This window comes from Perna viridis, chromosome 14 (assembly GCF_037379345.1).
Source record: "Perna viridis isolate PV_CMFRI_1.1 ecotype Kerala chromosome 14, ASM3737934v1, whole genome shotgun sequence".
Lineage (NCBI taxonomy): Eukaryota > Metazoa > Mollusca > Bivalvia > Mytilida > Mytilidae > Perna > Perna viridis.
In genome coordinates this window covers 10,003,602-10,023,552 of record NC_142458.1, presented here as the reverse complement: position 1 = coordinate 10,023,552, position 19,951 = coordinate 10,003,602, and the positions used below count along the sequence as shown (strand labels likewise).

At 32.4% G+C, this 19,951-nt stretch overlaps 1 protein-coding gene across 2 annotated transcripts in view; it reads right to left on the bottom strand.

Annotated features, from left to right (window-relative positions):
* The window catches only part of LOC148598160 (uncharacterized), a 107,864-nt gene that overhangs the window by 50,872 nt on the left and 37,041 nt on the right, over positions 1-19,951 (bottom strand). For both annotated transcript variants that reach the window (XM_088562602.1, XM_088562603.1), the window contains 13 exons: positions 18,652-18,772; positions 17,684-17,810; positions 16,078-16,206; positions 14,404-14,465; positions 12,930-13,029; positions 10,451-10,547; positions 9,919-10,066; positions 8,442-8,517; positions 6,821-6,958; positions 4,660-4,727; positions 3,751-3,956; positions 2,157-2,224; positions 194-479 (listed from right to left, as the gene is read on the bottom strand). In XM_088562602.1, the coding sequence (XP_088418728.1) occupies positions 194-479; positions 2,157-2,224; positions 3,751-3,956; positions 4,660-4,727; positions 6,821-6,958; positions 8,442-8,517; positions 9,919-10,066; positions 10,451-10,547; positions 12,930-13,029; positions 14,404-14,465; positions 16,078-16,206; positions 17,684-17,810; positions 18,652-18,772 (1,626 nt within the window). The remainder of the gene's footprint in view (positions 1-193; positions 480-2,156; positions 2,225-3,750; positions 3,957-4,659; positions 4,728-6,820; positions 6,959-8,441; positions 8,518-9,918; positions 10,067-10,450; positions 10,548-12,929; positions 13,030-14,403; positions 14,466-16,077; positions 16,207-17,683; positions 17,811-18,651; positions 18,773-19,951) is intronic.

The window sequence follows — 19,951 nt, the reverse complement described above, 5'->3', positions numbered from 1 at the left end:
GTGTCCCCCTGTGTAACAGAAGGAAGAAAGTACAGATGGACAGAAGGAAGGACAATCACCTCTAACACAAGAGGGGAATATAAAAAATGTGATATGGATGACTCACAGAAGTAATAAAGTATACCCCCTCAACTAATGGGGCAGGGGTACAGTAAAGTTTTGAGTATCCTACTTAGTATTCAGAAGTTCATACCATGAATACAACAAAGTTTATGGACATTAACATCTTTGTACATGTTTATGGCCTGGGGATATTTCAATGCATGCACGTCTAACTTTGTCGGAAGATAAACAATTGAGAATGGCATTTCGGGCTTCCAAGTGTCTTTAATCGACCATTCCAAGAGATGACGGGAGTGTTGTGTTATCATATGTTCCTGGACGGTTGGGCGAGTGACCACTTGAAAACATGAGCTATGGGCAATTAGCACTCTATTCTTCCAATCAGGATCATGTAGTTTTAATGCATTTCCTCCACCCTGAAGAGAAAACATTTTAAAATAACATCTGTTTAAATCAGGCTCTTTTTAAACCATTATATCAATTTAAGGAGTCAGATCTAGGATAAGGGACACAACCCTTACAAATCATTTAAACGTTTGTATTCACCATTTTATACCAATATCATGTAAGCATCAAATCAACTTGGACTGATTTCATTCTGTTTCAAAGGAAAGCTTGAAAGGCTTTGGTGAAATTGAATATGATACCAACATATCACTGATTTTAAGAGTTATGTCCCTCACCCTAGGTCTACCTCCTTAAATATAATTTTCTGTTGACCTTGTTAAACCGAACACCTGTCAGAACTTAAGAAATTTTTAAGTCCAAAAGGGGTTCAGTTAGTCAGGTTTCACTGCACAAGTCTTTGCAATCTTTTCTGTAAATGATTAAATGTCCATCTCTGTAAGAATTAGACAGCGGGTGAAATATGGTATAAAAAAAAAAACATCATTTTGATAGTTTTCTTTGAATATTTGCACCATCAGAATCAAGGAAAATAGATGATATTGTCTATATCATGTTGGTGCATTGAGTTTTAATTTCATTGAAATGCACTGAAAATGAACATTTCAAGGGCAGATAACTCTGGCAAAAACCTCATTTTCTAACATTCTATTGAAAAATTTCAGAGCAAAACCAGTGATGCAGAGATCAAATAATGGTCTTCAAATAGAGAAAGCATCCTTGAGTGAAATCATATTGTGACAGATTGGTGGGGTTTTGACATGCATGTTTCTGTTTTTTTCCCATTTTGCCTGATTCTTACAAACACTTATATTTAATACGGGGAAACCTAAATAACATGTTAAGTATACTGCATAGTACAGGTTGACGAAAACTTAAAAAGATGAAAAGTAGCATCATCTGCACACGGTACACCTGTTCCCTTTAGGCTTGTATTTATACTTCAAATGAATATCAATGGCTGACTAATGGTGATTGAGAGCAAATTTATTGATAGACGAAAAAATGTGCCTCACATTATGCATCAATCCAAATACATATTTAGAAGATATGGTTCTAACATAATAAATGTATAATAGTGAGAAATTATTTCACATGATTTTCACACCATTATCACATGATTTTCACCTGAATTGAGCAAATAAACTTTGGGTGTATCAAGCCTTAACATGAATTTCACATGAAATGTTCACATGATATTTGTGTTAAGTCAATTTCATGTGAATTTCCCATGAATTTCATGTGAAGCTCGATTAACATGAATTTCATGTGAAAAATATTTGCCTGTGTATACCAGCAGGAAAATTGTTCAGTTTTTAAAGAATAAGTCTGATAATTATGACCAAAATGCATTTATAACTGGTGAACGATCCAACCTGAGTTATGCTATGTGAAATGAATTACATGTATGACTAAATCAATTTATTTAAAAACTTTATATTGGAAAGACTTTCATTTAAAGAGTAGTTTACAAAATTCTATTTTTTATTTTTTTTTTTTTGGTTATAAATTAACAAATTATGTGATTACAAAAATCAAGTTATTTCAGGTTTTGATAATTGTTTTTTACTGATTAATGACTGACCTGTAATTGCATTGTTAAAAACTGATGACAGATTGCAAAAATAAAAAAACAAAAAACAAAACCAAAATGATTGGTTCAGGTACTTTCCATATATTACCTTTACCTTAGTAATCAAGTTAACAGGAGCCATCACAAAAGTTTTTTCTAAATACATTCCAAAGTCTTTAGAACCTGAAAAGCAAGGTATGAAATTAAAGACAGCCATATTTCCTTTGAACACAGATAAAATTACATTCACTGAGTAAAACTAAATGTGCACATGTCTGTTAAATAATTTACGTGTAAATTACATGAATAATCAATTCGAACACAATCTAAGACTTTTTTTCTTGCATACAGTACAAGTGGTTTTATTTAGGTAGATTTAAATTTTTCTCTATATCCCTGGGGTAGTTGACCCCAAAGGGAGAAAATATTATATAAAAACATGTAATTTGTTACCCAAAAAGTTTAGAATTATTCTTTCTTATGTGTATATCTCATATATATGGCATATTCTGGGATCACAAAAACTATATCACACAAAAATAAAATCATTCATTATTACAACAAAAAATGAAATGTTCAGCCAATAAAACCACATACTGTGATCGTACCTTTATATGTGGGTACCAGTGTTTGTGGTTTAGGGAAAAGTTATCAGTTTGTAGTCTTAAATTCATGGATAAGACAACTCTATCATACAAAAGATAAACACAGGAACCAAGATTCTAGCAGCAATCAAAAGAACACAATCCAGGGACAAAGACCAGACATGGAAAACAGACACAAACAACAAAGAACATAAAAAAAACAAAAAAAACAAAGAAATAAAAGTAAATGACCAACTTGGACTCCACTAAAAACTAGGAGCACCAGGTGCACCTGTAGGGTAAGCATCCTCTGCTTTTCTAAAAACACCTGATGAGTTGCTCATAAAAGTCAAGTCCCTGGTAGATGAAAAAGAAAAGGAAAATTATGACTAATTGATCAGATGGATACACCTTGATAATCCTATTGACTTGTAGCAAGATAACCCTGTTCCAGAAGCCTAATTGTAAAAAGTCTAGTGCAGTACAAAAAGCCTGCCCTGTGGTATGAATGTTTCCTCATCTTTCATTGAAGACCAATGGGTGGCCTTGGGCTGATCTTTTCATCCCAATGGGGGGTTGTCTCTTTGACATTTACACCATACCTATTCTCTTTACATGTCCTTTTTTTTTTTGGGGGGGGGATTGCTATTTCTTTTTATTGCGTACCTTGTTCTTATGACATTGTCCTCTTTAAGGTTATTTAAGTACCAGTCCATATAAAATTCAGACACTGTCCATATTAAAGTCAGATTCATGATGAAAAAAAAACCCACCAATCTGACAATGCTTTTTTCAATCAACATATGCTGTATTTTTATGTAACAGTTGTTCTTTCCATATTCAGATCTGTACTTTTGAGAAAAGTCATATATTTATCTCCCACTAAAATCAACCTAATTGAACAAAATCAAGAACGATAACTCTTGCAAAGTACACGTATATACTAATCTCCTTATAATACAATCTATATAAATTTTATCTCAAAAGCGCAACACCCAAATGTTAAAAAAAAAACTGGATTTGTGATATATAGCAGTTTCTGAAAAATAAATAAAAGTGAATTTGATGGATTTTTAACATGCATGAATCACCTCCTGTCTGATTTTTACAAAGACTAATAATTACCAGAATACAAAACAACACTGGCTTCATTCTTCTTTTCCCTATGAAGTCTCTCAAACACTTTCCCTTCTTCATCAGTCAATAAATGTTTTGGAATTTTATCTGCACTTCCGTCGTCTTCTTCGTCATTGTCATCTGGTAGAAAATCTAAATTTCCCTTTTCATCAACTTTATTGATAACCTTCTCCACAAACTTCACATCATCAGCTCTGCAATTGTTCATATTTCATATTATATTTAACAGATTTTTGCATTTTCTAACGTTTTTATTAATATTTTTATTTTAACGATAATTGAAGTATTTCTTTGGCTGCAATTCTACATCTTGGTTTCTATTCTTAAACAATATACCCATACTTCAATACAGAGATGAACTTTTATATAGAATATATTGATAATTAAATTATAATTGTTTCAAAGACATTTTTCAAGGTTAAACGACGATATTGCTTAGCAACCATATAGCCACTGATCATTGAAATATGTATTTAATAAATTCAATATGACATTGTACATGCTGTTACTCTATGCATACCACTACTTGATATCAGACAGCATCCAAAATACCTTACAGCACATGTTCTATCTATATAAAGCCATATTCCAAATTTGAAATTGATCCATTCATTGGCAGCCATGATTATTGTGACAAAAAATTTTCTCTATCATTTTACATTTAGAAAAATGATAAATTTTTTTACTAAGTTACCTGCCCTTGAAATGCTTGTTTTCAGTTCATTTCAATATTTTAACTCAGTTTAACAAAATGATATGAAAAATCTTGTCCGTTTTCATTGATTCAGATGGTGAAAATAACCACATTCAACTATCAAAATGGTGTTTTTTTTTCATACCATGTTTCATACACTACCTGATTTTTACAAAGACTGATACTTAAAAACAATTACTCACCCTTCACCATGCTTTGTATATGTAATCACCTTCATTCCTTTCCTCAGATTAGGTGGGTATAAAAATGTCTGAAAGAACATATGTGAAAACAAGTACTATTTTTAAAAAAAAGATAGTTGACACTGTAAAATTTTGTTCTTTTTACTTCTAAGCTTCTACATTTCTTTCAAGAAAATAACACATGGGACACAATTTATAAAATTTTCGGTACAGCTTTTTTACGCCAATAAGTTATCAGTATTTGGCTGATCGTGAAACAGAACTGTGATCAGGTGACTTGCGTTTTCTTAGAAAACAAGGTCAAAGGGTAAATAGCAAAGCTAAACAGACTGCATCGGAAAAAACTAAGTATGAAGTTGGATGTACTGCCATGCAAGCTTAATGGAATCCAAACTCAAAGTATAAATTCCCTTCCAAAAGTTGCCTAACAGGCAGCTTTTCACTCAGCTGTCTGAGTCATGTTAGTAAAATCTTTGAATTAAATAACATCACAGCTGCAAACCAAGTGACAGATCATTCTAATCAGAGATAGACAGGATTTTTGTAAAGGAAAGGTTTGCTTTAAATTACTGTCATATCAAAATACAGTGTAGTTCAATACCAGAAAAAAAGTTTTCTTATCATATTAAGGAGGTATACCTAGGGTATGGGACACAACTCTTACAAATCATAGGAACGTTTGTATTCAGCATTTTACATCAATGCCAAGTAAGAATCAAAGTAAGTTGGATTGATTTCATGGATCCAGAAACGGTCAAAAATGCCGATCATTGACAGACAAGTTTTGCAAATGACCGACGACAATTTTCCAATATCGGACATAAAAAAATTGTCAACCCTTATAAATTACAGTCTGCGTGGTTTTATTTAAGTGTATAAACTGCCTGTCTACCAGTCTCCTAATTGACTATTGGAAATTAATTGACAGGTGTGTGTCAATTTTAGCCGATGTGCAGCCACCTGTGACTGATTTACCTGTAACTGATTAATTGATTGTATAATTGAATTAACAGTACACATGGAGCCCCGTATATGAATTAATTTAAGTAACTCAGTGAATTTTCATAGATTTATTAGTTGATTAAATATGAAAAAAGATTGACAAGTCCACCATTTTCCCCCTGATCTTTCAGAGGTAACGAAGGCATATGGAACTGAAACTACGAATCAGTCGTAGTTTGTAATTATTAATTTGTCGATTGAATCGTTCTAAAACAGAAGTCAACAGACCATTTAAATCAATATATAAAATATGTTCACGATTTTCTTTTATAAATAATCAACATTTTTTCATCACTCAGAAGTTTTCCGCTGTTTGCCTATGTGATGAAAAAGTCTGAGAGATACGATGTTTTGTTTACATGTTAGAACATCCATAAGTGGTCGAAACTGAACTCGTCCACTCGCTCAGATATTTTGTTAAAGACAGAGTATGTGATGAAATAACACACTTTCCAATATTTATCTTAGAATAACTACATACAAACGTTTCTTTTAAGTTTATTTTCAATCTGAGCATGTAAAAGACTGACAAAAACATCTGCTAAGTTTGATAAAATGTTCGGCATGGGTTGTCAAAATTACCAGACCCTTGAATGATTTCATTCTGTTTTAAATAATTGCTTGATAGACTAAGGTGAAATTGAATATGATACAAACATATCACTGATTTCAATAGTTAAGTCCCTTACCCTAGGTCTACCTCCTTAAGTCATATCTGTTAACCTTTTGAATGCTTGAAGAGGAAGATCTCCCTCTTTTCAGTTTTTCTAAGAGGGAGATTTAGTGTGTTGACCTTTTTTGCAGAAAAAAAAGAATAATATTGCTAGAAATCCAAGTAAGACAAAGATATAAAATTATGATAATCTCTTTAATTTATAAGTAATCAGTACAACAAAAGGATTAATTATTTGTTGAATTAATCCTTTTGTTGTACATGATTTGTATCTATTTGATAAGCTATTTAGAACATACCTGTAATTGATGCAATATTTCTTTTTAGAGGGAGATTTTGGGGGAGAAATTTGTGAAAGAGAGATTTGTGTCTCCCATGTGGGAGACTTTCTCAAAGAGGGATATTGACCCAAAAAGAGGGATTCTCCCTCCTAAAGAGGAAGGGTTAACAACTATGACTAAGTTCTACTACTACACCCTAACTTACAGGACATTTCGGTCTTTTCAGGATGTATTCAGGACTGTAATTGCCATAACTTTTAAATTGAAACAGGTATCTGCCTTTCTTAAGAAGGTATGAGTTGATCAGTGTAGAGTTTTTAATCACATCCAGTCTATACCCACTCTGAAATGTAAATTATTGAAAACAATTAGTAGAATTATAAAACAAAATCTGCTCTATTCATATAATATTTAATCAAATTTGTAACAAGCTCTCTGATTGGTTGGTTCTTTTTAAGCAAACCAAAGAATATTTCAAATAACATTTACACTAAACCCTTGTATACAGTTGTATGATTGTCATTATACAGACATGTCAGCTACTTCTTGTATTTTGTCACCTTGATATCACCCACATGGAACAACATGCCAGTCACATCCTGTATTATTCGATTAACTACCCAACAGGTGAATATGATTTATTCAATAAGTAAATTCATGACCAAGCTAAAACACAGAAATGCTTGTACATTTTTAAAAAAAAAGTTTTTGAAATGGTACAAATACAAGAACTTATAGTTAAAAAATCATAATTTCTGAAAGAAAAAAAAATTTATGTCCTCACGAAGTTACATAAGTTTTAACATCTTCATTATTATATAGAACCACATAAAATGTTTTTGAAACTTGAAACATGCAGATTGCACCATAGTTTTCCTATTTGTCTTTCACAATATGTGATTTAAAACATGTTGAATAATATTGATGCTATATCTTACCCATGTTAACCTCATAAGCAGTGTACATCTATATAAATATCATAACTGTATCAACAAGTTACTACATAGCGAAATGAAGAAAAACACAATTTAGAAGTAAAATTGTAGATGATTCCTTTATTGAATAATCTGTAGTTAATTGTTCAATAGATAATTTAGGAATCTCCAAGTGGTGTAACCCCTCGGCCTGGACCAGTACTTTAATTGACTAACGGTAGACTGCCTGAGGCTAAGAAGCTCCAATATACAATATAATTTGCTGTGTCACAGTGCAAATGTTACCATATAAATTAATATCATAACAGCTCTGTTGACAGACAAATTGGATTCATGGTCAAATTAAGGAATGCCTATTCGTAAATCTTGCCGTTTGCAAAAAAAAAAAAATATTTTGTAACCATTTCAAATTTTATTGTCATCAAAAGTAGTTTTATTACTGCATCTTTTCATAGACCTATAATTACAGGTCTATGGTCTTTCATATGAAATTGTGCTCCAACTAAATAAAAGTTGAAATTTACTAGCTTTTTTATTTACCGTCTACATTGGTCCTACATTGTAAAACTTACTTATCAGTCCTTAGACACCAGTACTTACAATTTGTGTTGTGATGTCATAAGCATAAGATTGATTGGAATCTTGAGAATGAAAAATGTCAATTTCACCACTATGGTTCATTGTATAGTAAAGTAAATTTGCAAAATTGATATTGGTAAATAAATAAATCGATAGAACCTCACTTGTAAAGATCTCCAACTTACACCAATCTACATGCCAAATACAACAAGATTCACAAAAGATTTATCTCTTTTTTTATTTGGGCAAGTGGAATTCAAATGAACTTGCCAAACAAAAGGTCTCTGACCTCATAAATGTATTAGTGCTTACTTCCTTCTCTTCAGAATCTTCAAAAGTGGGCAACAATTCTGTAGTACTTGCCAATCCCTCTTTTACAAGGTTCAATCTACATTTAAAGCATAGTATGAATATTAACATATGGCAGGTGTAAAAATGGTGATAAAAGGTACCGGTATACAAAAAATTTGTCATTTCTTATTTTGATGAATGCTTAATGGTGCATCAGTATTTAAGCCCGGAGTACATATTTTGTGGAAAATATTTTGGTGTTTTCAGATTGACTTCTAAAATATCCCAAAATTAGAACCCCACTAAAACTATCCCCTTTATGGTATAGTAATATCATACTGCAAAAGATCAAAACAAGTATAAAAATTATGTAACAGGAGAGCAATTGATTCCAATTACAAGATTTTACTTTGAGATCTGACATCAATCTCACAAAAAGTCGCAAGTGTGAAATTAGTTATGATGTCACAATGCTATTTTCTGTTGTGACATCATTATTTACGACTTTGTTTGTGAAATTGAGGCATGAGGTTTGATCCTAGGCCTCAAAATGACAGTCCAGTGACAAACAGATTTTAATTCTTTTGCCAAGTTAATACTTCCCTGCCTACAAATCAAGCAAAATGTGTATAAGGTGTTGCATATGAAGAAAAAAAAACACAGATATTTCACACTTACATGCTTCTGTAATTGTAATCATACCCTTTGATGTTGACAGAAAACAAATGAAAGTAAGTGATATATTTTATTATGGTATTAGCTTGAGGAAAAAAACTATTATAAATATACAATAACCCTTAAACCACTAAGTGCTTCTCCATCTAAGAATCAGGCAAAATATGTATAAGTGGCACATGAAGAAAAACAAACAGATATTTTATTACATTATACAAGTATTTATTACCCCCACAAATAACCATCAAAGTGTTTGTTAAGATTGCCTATGTAAGATGTAGATAGATCAAATTTAGTTGAAATGCACTATGCAAAGAATTGCTGGGATTTCTTTCCTCATATAAGCAGTTTAAAATTATCCATATCACAGTAGCTTTAGGATAAATAAATAGCTTTTTGTTTGTTAAATCTAAATGTATTGAATATATTTGAGGCAAAAACAAAAATGAAGTGCCACCCACTGCCTGATTCTTGCAAAGAATGGTACTTAATAGACTAATTATTTATATATCAGCACAATCAATGTAGATAGGCTCTCCTGACACAGACAGTTATGCAATCACTTAAGGAAATAGACCTAGGGTAAGGGACATAACTCATGAAATCATTGATATGTTTGTATCACATTAAATTTCACTAATGTCTTTCAAGCTTTCATTTGAAACAGAATGAAATAAGTCCAAGTTAGTTTGATGTTTACATGAGATTGATGTAAAATGGTAAATGCAAACATTCCAATAATTTGTAAGAGTTATGTCCCTTACTCTAGGTCTACATCCTTAAAAACTTACCCTTCAATATGGATTCTTCTTTACATACTTACTTGTGGCTATACATCTTGGTCTCTGGAGTATCATCAAATATTTGGTTAAGCTTTACATCTCTTGTTTGTTGGTATTGTTCACTGAGTTCTGCCCCTTTGACTGAATCCAGAATTATCCATTCAACCAAGACCTCCTCTGTCTCAGGTGCTATCAATAAAAATAATAATACATACCAGAGCGAAGTTAAATTGCGAAAAATGATAACGATAACCAATATTTTCTCAATCTTTTGACTAGACACTACGGCAAGAATCTAATAAGACATGATACACTTTAATAGTATTAGGTATTTTTTCTTGAAATGATAATTTCTGTTAATTGCATTTTTTTTCTGACAAATAGGCCACAGGATTATTCCAACTTCTCTATGTGAACAAACTTACTCTACCTGAGGTAATTGAATACCTTTGTTGAATGAGGTTCTAGTATTCCAACCTCTCTATGTGAACAAACTTACTCTGTCTGACGTAATTGAACACCTTTGTTGAATGAGGTTCTAGAACTCCAACCTCTCTATATGAACAAACTTACTCTGTCTGACGTAATTGAACACCTTTGTTGAATGAGGTTCTAGAACTCCAACCTCTCTATAATCTTCATCATCAGTTATACTAGGTCCTGGTTTATTCTACAGTAAATCAATAAGAGAGTCACATAATGATGAAGACAAGGGAGATAACATGTATGGATCTGCATTATCATTACAATTTGTCAGCAATAAAATACATACATATGTTTAAAAAAGACCTCCTGCGTGTGGGTTACTAGGTACCTCAAGAACTCCTGAACAAGGGTTACAAGATACATCAAAAACTCATGAATAAGTGTAAAAAATACCAGATACATCAACAAACCCTCAATATGGATTACATGGTACTTAAAGTATGTACTTATTATAGACATTTTTTTTAGATTGATGGATGAAAATTCAAATTAAACATTTGACTAATTTGTCCATAATTAAAGGTGCACATTTATGACATATATATGTGATAAATTTTGAGTTACAGATTACACAAAGAAGCTAATGTCTACAACATAAAGTGACAGAAGATGAATTAGTTCAACAATTATTTGGTAAATTTCAGATATTTGTCCATTATTTCCAAGTTGTCTGTTACATTTGCAGCATGATACTTGTGTAAAGATATTGATTTATAGTCAGCTGTCAATTATACTGTTATCAATTGTGTTTTTTACAAGGAGTAAGTAAAAATAGAATTACATATGGCACTTTGCTCATTTTGTTTCAATAAATGTTCCATTGAGTAACTCACTGAGCATATCCAGTGAAAGAGTAATCAAGGGAACCAAGGTTATAGTGGTAATCAAAAGAATGTAATCCAGGGACAAAGACCAAACATGGAAAACAGACATACACAACAAAGAACATAAAGTAACTGAAATCATACATACAAAGTAATAAAAGCAAATGAGCAACTCGGACTCCACTAAAGACTGGGAGCATGGACCAGGTGCACCAGTAGGGTAAGCATCCTCTGCTTTTCTAGAAACACCCACAGAGTTGCTCATAAAAAGTCAAGTCCGGGGTAGACAAACGAAGAAAGGAAAACCATGACCCATTGAATAAATCGGTTTTCATGGTGCAGATGGATACACCATAACGATCCACAGTTTCATGATGACGACCATAAAATTTCTGTAGTGATGACTTCAATCTTGTATCAACATAACCCTGTTTCTATTATGGGTTTAGATAAAACATATTGAGTTGATTTTCATTCAGAGAGTAGATATACCACTGTGTTAATAAAAGTAAGTTTTACTGTTCTGACGTTGAGGACAGTTTAACTTACGAGTGAATGAAGATCCCTAAAAGAACCCATTGAGAAATATAGAAATGAGAAACATTATGTTTTAATGTGAAGCTCGATACATGTGACTCTTGGTTAGGAATAAATGATTTTACCCTAGCGCCAATATTGTTTGATAATGTTGTTCATTAATGTGTCTTCGTGTTGTTATTTGACTTTTCAGTTTATATTGAAGGAGTATCAACAATCTGTTACCATGGATTTTATCACTTTTGTTGTCAGGCCTTTCAGAGCTTACTAGGATGTGTGTTTACACTTAATGAAGACCTTTTGGTGATCATTATAAAGGGTAAATAATGGTGCATTTGGTGCATTTCTCCATATATGTTCCATTTTCTCATGTTGAAAATATAGGAAAAAATAGATCAATCTCTACATAAGTAGATGCATATCTTCAATATTTATATATATATAAAAAAAAAAAACAAACAAACAAAAAAAACAAAAAAAACAAGCTAGGTATTTCCTAAGCATTACAACAAAATGCAAGTACAAACAAATGGTACAACAGCTACTAGACCTACATTTAAAGTTTATGACCAAGTTAAAAAAGATGTCTCTTATGTCATGTCAAAAAAAATTTAAAAAAATGAGTGAGCAGCCATGAATGTCAATTATATCAAAATCAAGCAAGGAAAATGGGAAGTAAAAAGCCCCCAAATAGGTAAATAGTTGCCAATCTGATGGGTAGTTTAAACCTTTTAAAACAACATGTTTACCTGCAAGTATAGACATATGCAAGAATTAATAAAGCAAACAAGAATACATATTTCTTCTGTGAAACTTATATCTCTATAGTCAGGGAAAGTACCTCTACTGTTTTCCAAAACCATCATTGTAGACTTACTTTGGAAAATCACAAATTACTTTCAACATCATCAAAACCTTTGTTTTGATTGTATTACTGTGAAAGTATTATTGTTCTTGGAGTACCAATTTTCTTGGTTCTTTTTGTGGGTTTAATAACCCAGTAATTTGGTTCCTAATGAAAAGGACATTTTTCCATCCTTATGTAGGACACAATTCTCAAATTCGTGAAATCAAAAATTATACAAACTTGTCAATTTCCCAAAAACAACGAAAATTAGTAAAGACAAATAAAACTACTTTCACAGCATACAATGAGTACAGATTGGCATCTTAACTCAAAAGCTCAAATCAATCAAGGAAATTACCTTAAAGGCAACATATCCTCTAGTAGGGTTGTGTAAGATGATCCATCCATACATGTACTGGGAGTTGTCCTTCTGTCTCATGGGAACATTTTTTGTTGGACTGAAATGCATAAATTTAAAATAAGAAATCTTAAGTTATGTTACAAAGTAATTGCTTCATATTATGATTGATTGATAATGGTTTAATGTCCTATGGAAAATATTTGGTGTATTTCAAAATAAGTACAATCAACAATATTGAACAAAATCTGCTCTAAATTTTACTAGTCGGACAAACTGAACCAGCTCTCTATAGTGATAGCTCAGAGTAGCAACAGCCTGCGGGTAGGCATGCCACCAAACTCTGATACATTATTCCGGCCAGATCATTTTGTCTTTATAAGTGTTGATGTCAGGAGAGCCTGCCAGAACATTTTCTCTTTATCAGTGTTAATGTCATTAAAGCCTGCCAGAACATTTTGTCTTTATCAGTGTTAATGTCAGGAGAGCCTGCCAGAACATTTTGTCTTTATCAGTGTTAATGTCAGGAGAGCCTGCCAGAACATTTTGTCTTTGTCAGTGTTAATGTCAGGTGAGCCTGCCAGAATATTTTGTTTATATCAGTGTTAATATCAGGAGAGCCTGCCAGAACATTTTCTCTTTATCAGTGTTAATGTCAGGAGAGCCTGCCAGAACATTTTGTCTTTATCAGTGTTAATGTCAGGTGAGCCTGCCAGAATATTTTGTTTATATCAGTGTTAATGTCAGGAGAGCCTGCCAGAACATTTTCTCTTTATCAGTGTTAATGTCAGGAGAGCCTGCCAGAACATTTTGTCTTTATCAGTGTTAATGTCAGGAGAGCCTGCCAGAACATTTTGTCTTTATCAGTGTTAATGTCAGGTGAGCCTGCCAGAATATTTTGTTTATATCAGTGTTAATGTCAGGAGGGCCTGCCAGAACATTTTCTCTTTATCAGTGTTAATGTCAGGAGAGCCTGCCAGAACATTTTGTCTTTATCAGTGTTAATGTCAGGAGAGCCTGCCAGAACATTTTGTCTTTATCAGTGTTAATGTCAGGTGAGCCTGCCAGAATATTTTGTTTATATCAGTGTTAATGTCAGGAGAGCCTGCCAAAACATTTTGTCTTCATTAGTGTTAATGTCATTAAAGCCTGACAGAACATTATGTTCAGAACATCAGAACATCGATAAGGTTAAAAAGTTGGGTTTTTTTATCATCGTAATATAAATAATTTAATTTCATAAGAAACACAGTTAAAAACACCCTGCAGGTTATTAGTGTGCATCACATGGTTGAGGTTATTTCATTATAGACAGAAAATATATAACAGTTATTCCTTAAATAAATTAAATTATTTTCAAAGTGATGAACATACTGCAACAATTTTACAAATATACTGTTCAATTTATACATTAAACAGCAACAATTTTACAAATATCACGTTCAATTTATACATTAAACAAACTTATAATTACCTGATCCACATATTGCCATATTTGTAGGTCTCAAAGCTTGCATTTTTAGACAAAGTAACAGTCTGTAAAGTAAACAGATAAAAAAAAATTGTATCAGCAAAATAAAACTGCATCATTATGAAAGACAGACTGACTAAGTACAGTTCTTGAACTGATCCGTGCAAAGGTTTGATGGATCGATGACCGTTAACTGATTGATTGCTGACGGATCGATGACCGGTGACCGCTCACTGATCTGATCGAAGTTTTGTTATGTAAAATGACAAATGATTTGTAAAAATAAAACCAAGTATAAATTGATGTTCAAATTTATTGCATTATGTAAATATGTGTAAAAATGACCAAAAAAAAAAAAAACACCGGAAACTATAAAATATATTGACCGCATGTGGTCACATGATGCAAACAGCGGTTTGATAACTCGGATTGGAGGATCGATGACTGATCGGAAACAATTCAGTGATTGATGACCGATCACAATTTTTGTTGCATGGATCGGTTCAGGTACTGTAAGTTTACATATTCTTATAAACCCATTTGGTGGTTTCTGAAAATTTAAGATAAGTGTGTTGATTTATTATTGCGATTTTGTTATTGCCGACAAATACAATGTATATGTTAAAGTCTTATTTCTTTAAAGAATCTCAAGCCAACAAATACATGTGTGTTTCAAGTTAACAGACTGGGCTGAACCAAAAACCACCAACTTCATAATGTTCTGACGGAAATTCCTGCATATTTTTTAATACAATTTTTAACATGATATTATCCAAAGAAATTCATTAAAAGTACGGGAATATGGATAACAATCAAGCTGCCCCAAATGTTGAATAAGTGTATGTTTTTGTAAGAATCAGGCAAAATGGGAAAACTCATGCATGTCAAAACCCACCGATCTGACAATACAATTTCACTCAAGGATGCTTTCTCTATTTGAAAAGACATTTATTGGATCTCTGCATCATTGGCTTTGCTCAGATATTTAAAAAAAAAAAAAAAATTAGATTTCAATGCACTTCAATAAAATTTTAACTCAATTTACCAAAATGATATAGAAACTCTGGTCTAATTTTCATGATTAGACCAGATGGTGTAAATAGTCAAAATACAGTTTTAAAATGGTTGTTTTTTTTCCATACCACTTTTCACTCACTGCCTGATTTTTACAGAGACTGACACTTAAAGGTTTGACTTTTTTTCTTTTAACTCAATCAACAAGAAATCATGGACAAAGGAAGAGATGAAACCAATGAAATATATGGAGAAGATCAGTGGAGATAGATCCATGTCTTTTTTTCTCAAATAAGCTAATCAAGGGCAGACTTAGGAAGTCTACAGGCAAACTTACATATCCAGGTCTGGTAGCATATGCTTCTTTCTCCAATAAACTAATCAAAGGGACAGATTTTTATGTCTACAGGTAACTTTAATGTCCAGGTCTGGTAGTTCATGTTTCTTTTTCTCTAATGACATTACAAAGGGGAGACTTAAAAGAGTTACAGACAAACTTACATGTCCAGGTCTGGTATCTCATGTTTTGATCTTCAAAAATCTCACAAGGGGGAGACTATAAAGATCTACAACCAAACTTACATTTCCAGGTCAGGTATCTCATGTTTTGATCTCCAAAAATCTCACAAGGGGGAGACTATAAAGACCTACAACCAAACTTACATGTCCAGGTCTAGTTGTCCAAGGTTCTTTCTCTAATAATCGTACACATTCACCAACAGAATGTAAACCCACAATAGGACGAAAACCATACTTTGGTTCATTGATCTGATCCTCAGGAACTTCATATACCTGAAAACAAAACACTCTTCAGAAACTGTTAACGCTTCAATTTTTGCAGTGTACTTATTTTTGCTATTTTTAAAGTGGACAGAAAAGCATGAATGAAGTACCAGCAAAATTTGTTTAAACACTATATAACGTTAATCATTTTTCTAACCTGGGAAATTTAACACCCACAAGTATGTTCATGACAGAATCTGGGAGAGTTAGCAAGTGTGAAACATAATATGTTTCCAGTAAATATAAAGTTATCCTTGCAAATAACAACACTCAGATAACAGAATTTTTTTCTCAGGAAAATTCAATAACCTAGTAATAAAAAGCAACTTTGTAAGCAATTCTCATAGAGAATCCATGATATTGTCTAACTTTTTTTTTCATTTATTTTCAAATAACTGATAGACTAAATGTTGTAACTCTTTAAGATAGAAGATTAAACCAAAACAACTGTAGCAGTAGTGTGAGTTGTAGCATATGTCAGATGTAAAATCTGGCCACTATGAAGCAAAAAAGTAAATGAACATTATTTTGTGTTTCTTATTTTACTGGATGATAAGTGGTGCACTTAATACTTAAGGATGTAGACCTAGATTAAAGGACATAACTCTTGAAATCAGTGGTATGTTTGTATCATATTCAATTTCACCAAAACCTTTCAAGATTCCACTTGAAACAGAATGGAATAAGTTTAACTTACTTTAACGCTTTCATGAGACTGATGTAAAATACTGAATACAAATGTTCCAATGATTTGTAGGAGTCGTGTCCCTTACCCTAAGTATACTTCCTTCAATCCAGAGTAAATATTTTGTTGAATTTATCTAAACAAAATATGCCAAAACTAGCACCCTGCTAAAATTACCTGTTATACATTATTTTATAGTATAGTCTATGAGCTGTTATGCACAACTATATGATGGATCAATGAAAGATTTCTAACGAATGACCAATTACTGATCTGATTTAGGTTTTGTTTTTTTTAAATAATCGACTATCGACTAGTGTAAGTTTAAGAACATTTCATTGGAAGGAGAAGAATTTAATGCTTAATATAATTGGAAATAAAATATAATTTTTAAAATTGAGGTTTTGTATTACATTTAAAAAAGGTAAATGTACAGGAAATATAATCAAATTTACTTCTTAATCTGCATCTTAAATAAAGTTATAAAAAATATTTAAAAAAATTCTGTAAAATTTATGAAGGATCAGCAGGCATGAGTTCAGATATTGTGAGTGAAGCTTTAATACAACTTTGCATTTTTAATAATGTAAATTAAGCTTATCAACTTCTCATTTTTGATACTCTGAGTTAATTAAGCTAGTCAACTTCTCATTTTTGATACTCTGAGTTAATTAAGCTAGCAACTTCTCATTTTTGATACTGTGAGTTAATTAAGCTGACTAACTTCTCATTTTTGATACTCTAAGTTAATTAAGCTGATCAACTTCTCATTTTGATACCACAAGTTAACTATAAGCTTACCAATTTATCATTTCTGAAGAACTTGATGGATTTTTCATTCATATTGCAGTAAACAGACATAATATCACCTTCAGAACACCTTAATGAGGTTGACTTTTTACTGCTTGCTGACCTTTCCATGAATAGCCTGTCAAAAAAATCAGACATTATATAGTCTTAGAAAACAGCCAAAACTGAAAAACTGTGAACAAAATTCACTTGGTGATAACCTCTGCTTCTCTTCCCAGATACCAGATGGAATACACCATAACTGATTCAAGCATACAGGTAGAAAAAAAACGAAGTAAGAAGTGCACAATGACATGTAATAAAGAATTTGTGAAAATTTCCTCAAATTCCAATAAGCAGTTTCAGAAGAGTTTCAGATTAGAATTGGGGACGGACAGACAGACAGACAGACCGACGTCATAATCAATAACAGCAATTAACACCTTTTGTCAAATTTATGGCTCATTAATTAATCAAAGAAATGAGATTGAAACACAAATTTTGGGGTTTGAATACTGGTGTTTCTAGATAATTTTTTTGACAGTTCAGAAAGTGGTAGATTTTCTGCTCCTACCGTGGAACTGTAGAAAGGTTTTCATTGCGGTAGAAATGACCTACCGGTGGTAGGTTCACATGTATGCTCAAGTTTTACCCTTTGAATGATGCTTTCAAGATCTTGAAAGACAAAGTCTGATTGGCTGATCAGAAAGATTGTCAGAACAGACAGTAGAATGGAGTGTTGTTAGATCCTACATGTAGTGACTGAATGGAATAATTAATAGAACTAACTATAATTTGATTTCCTAAAAGAACAAAATGTTCTACACATCTTATGGTGGCAAGACAATAGGGAATTACAACTGATTCAGTCAAATTAGAGTAAATCAATTGATTCAATTTTCAAACTCGCCAAAACAGAGGATGCGTAAATTAAAGCCTTTACAAAGTGAATTGGGGACTAAATGGCCAGCTATACGTACCCTCCATCATCAGCATGGTAACCATATGACTTGGAATTCCATCCAGGCATCCTATTAGGGCTATAACCAGAATCACATACACCTATTCCTATGTATCTATACTTGCCATGTTTTACTATTTCTGGAATAAAGATGTTTTGTTGTATACTGAGCAAAAAACTAGTTTTCTAAATCAAGAATGTTTTCTTGGTTCTTATCCTCTCCCTGTTCTCTTTTAAAACTGCTTCATCATTTATCATATTACAATTATATATAAAATTTTGTTCTAGATATGATCAAATGATATACAAAAAGAACAAAATTTCATGAAAATTCTCTTGTCGTACTTGAATTTTCAACTTTAACTCAAAATAATTTTAATTTTTATCATGTAATGGGAGAGCATGATTTGACTTCGCCACCGAGGATTGTACCCTAGACCGCTTGGTGACAAGCCAGTGACAAACCAATTCGGCTAAAGAATTAATCCTTTAGCCAAGTCAATTACCTGGCTATTTAAATCTCACTTGTAACCTGCTACAACGAAGGTAGGCCAGCATGCTACAATCAAAACATGTCGCAAAAAGTAAAATGTAGAGAGGGAGACTTCCTGCTTTAGAATTTTCGTAGGTTAACACCTATGGTTACTTAAACCCTCCATACGTAATATAAAGAGAATGGATATGGTGAATATGCTAAAGAGACAACAACCCCACCAAGATAAAAAAAAAATGTCAGCTCAAGGTCACCATGGGTCTTCAATTGATGACAAAGAAACCCCTAAACCATAGGGCAGGCTGCAGGTAGCCCCCCAAAAAAATATTAAACACAGGCACAGTGAAATAGTTGCCCTACACACCCCAGGAAAATAAAAGTAAACTGAAAGTGAAAAAAAATACATACAGAGGCGAGCAATTCCTGGCTTGGTACAGGCACCAAAAATGCAACAGGGGTTAGAGTACTTTGGCTTTTACAACCCTCCTCTTTTAAATTTAGCAACTGTGGAAAAAATACCACACAACCAAACACACCCAAAAATCAGTTCAAAAAGGTCTGAATTCCTTGTTAAAACAGAAATAAAGAAACTGAATAAACAAGTGAAACCCATCTTTACTGAGCCCTTTTTGTACTGATAGTTTTGTTTGGTTCAGACATCTTTTTCGCGGGTCAAAAGGTAAAATTACAGAATGTTCTCACAAAAAACAGTAAGGTTAACACTTAGGAGGAAGATGATGTTCAGTTGATACTGACACTTACATAACAATACTTCAAATAGATGCAAGGACCGGTTTCATATAAAATCTCACAATTGATCATATTG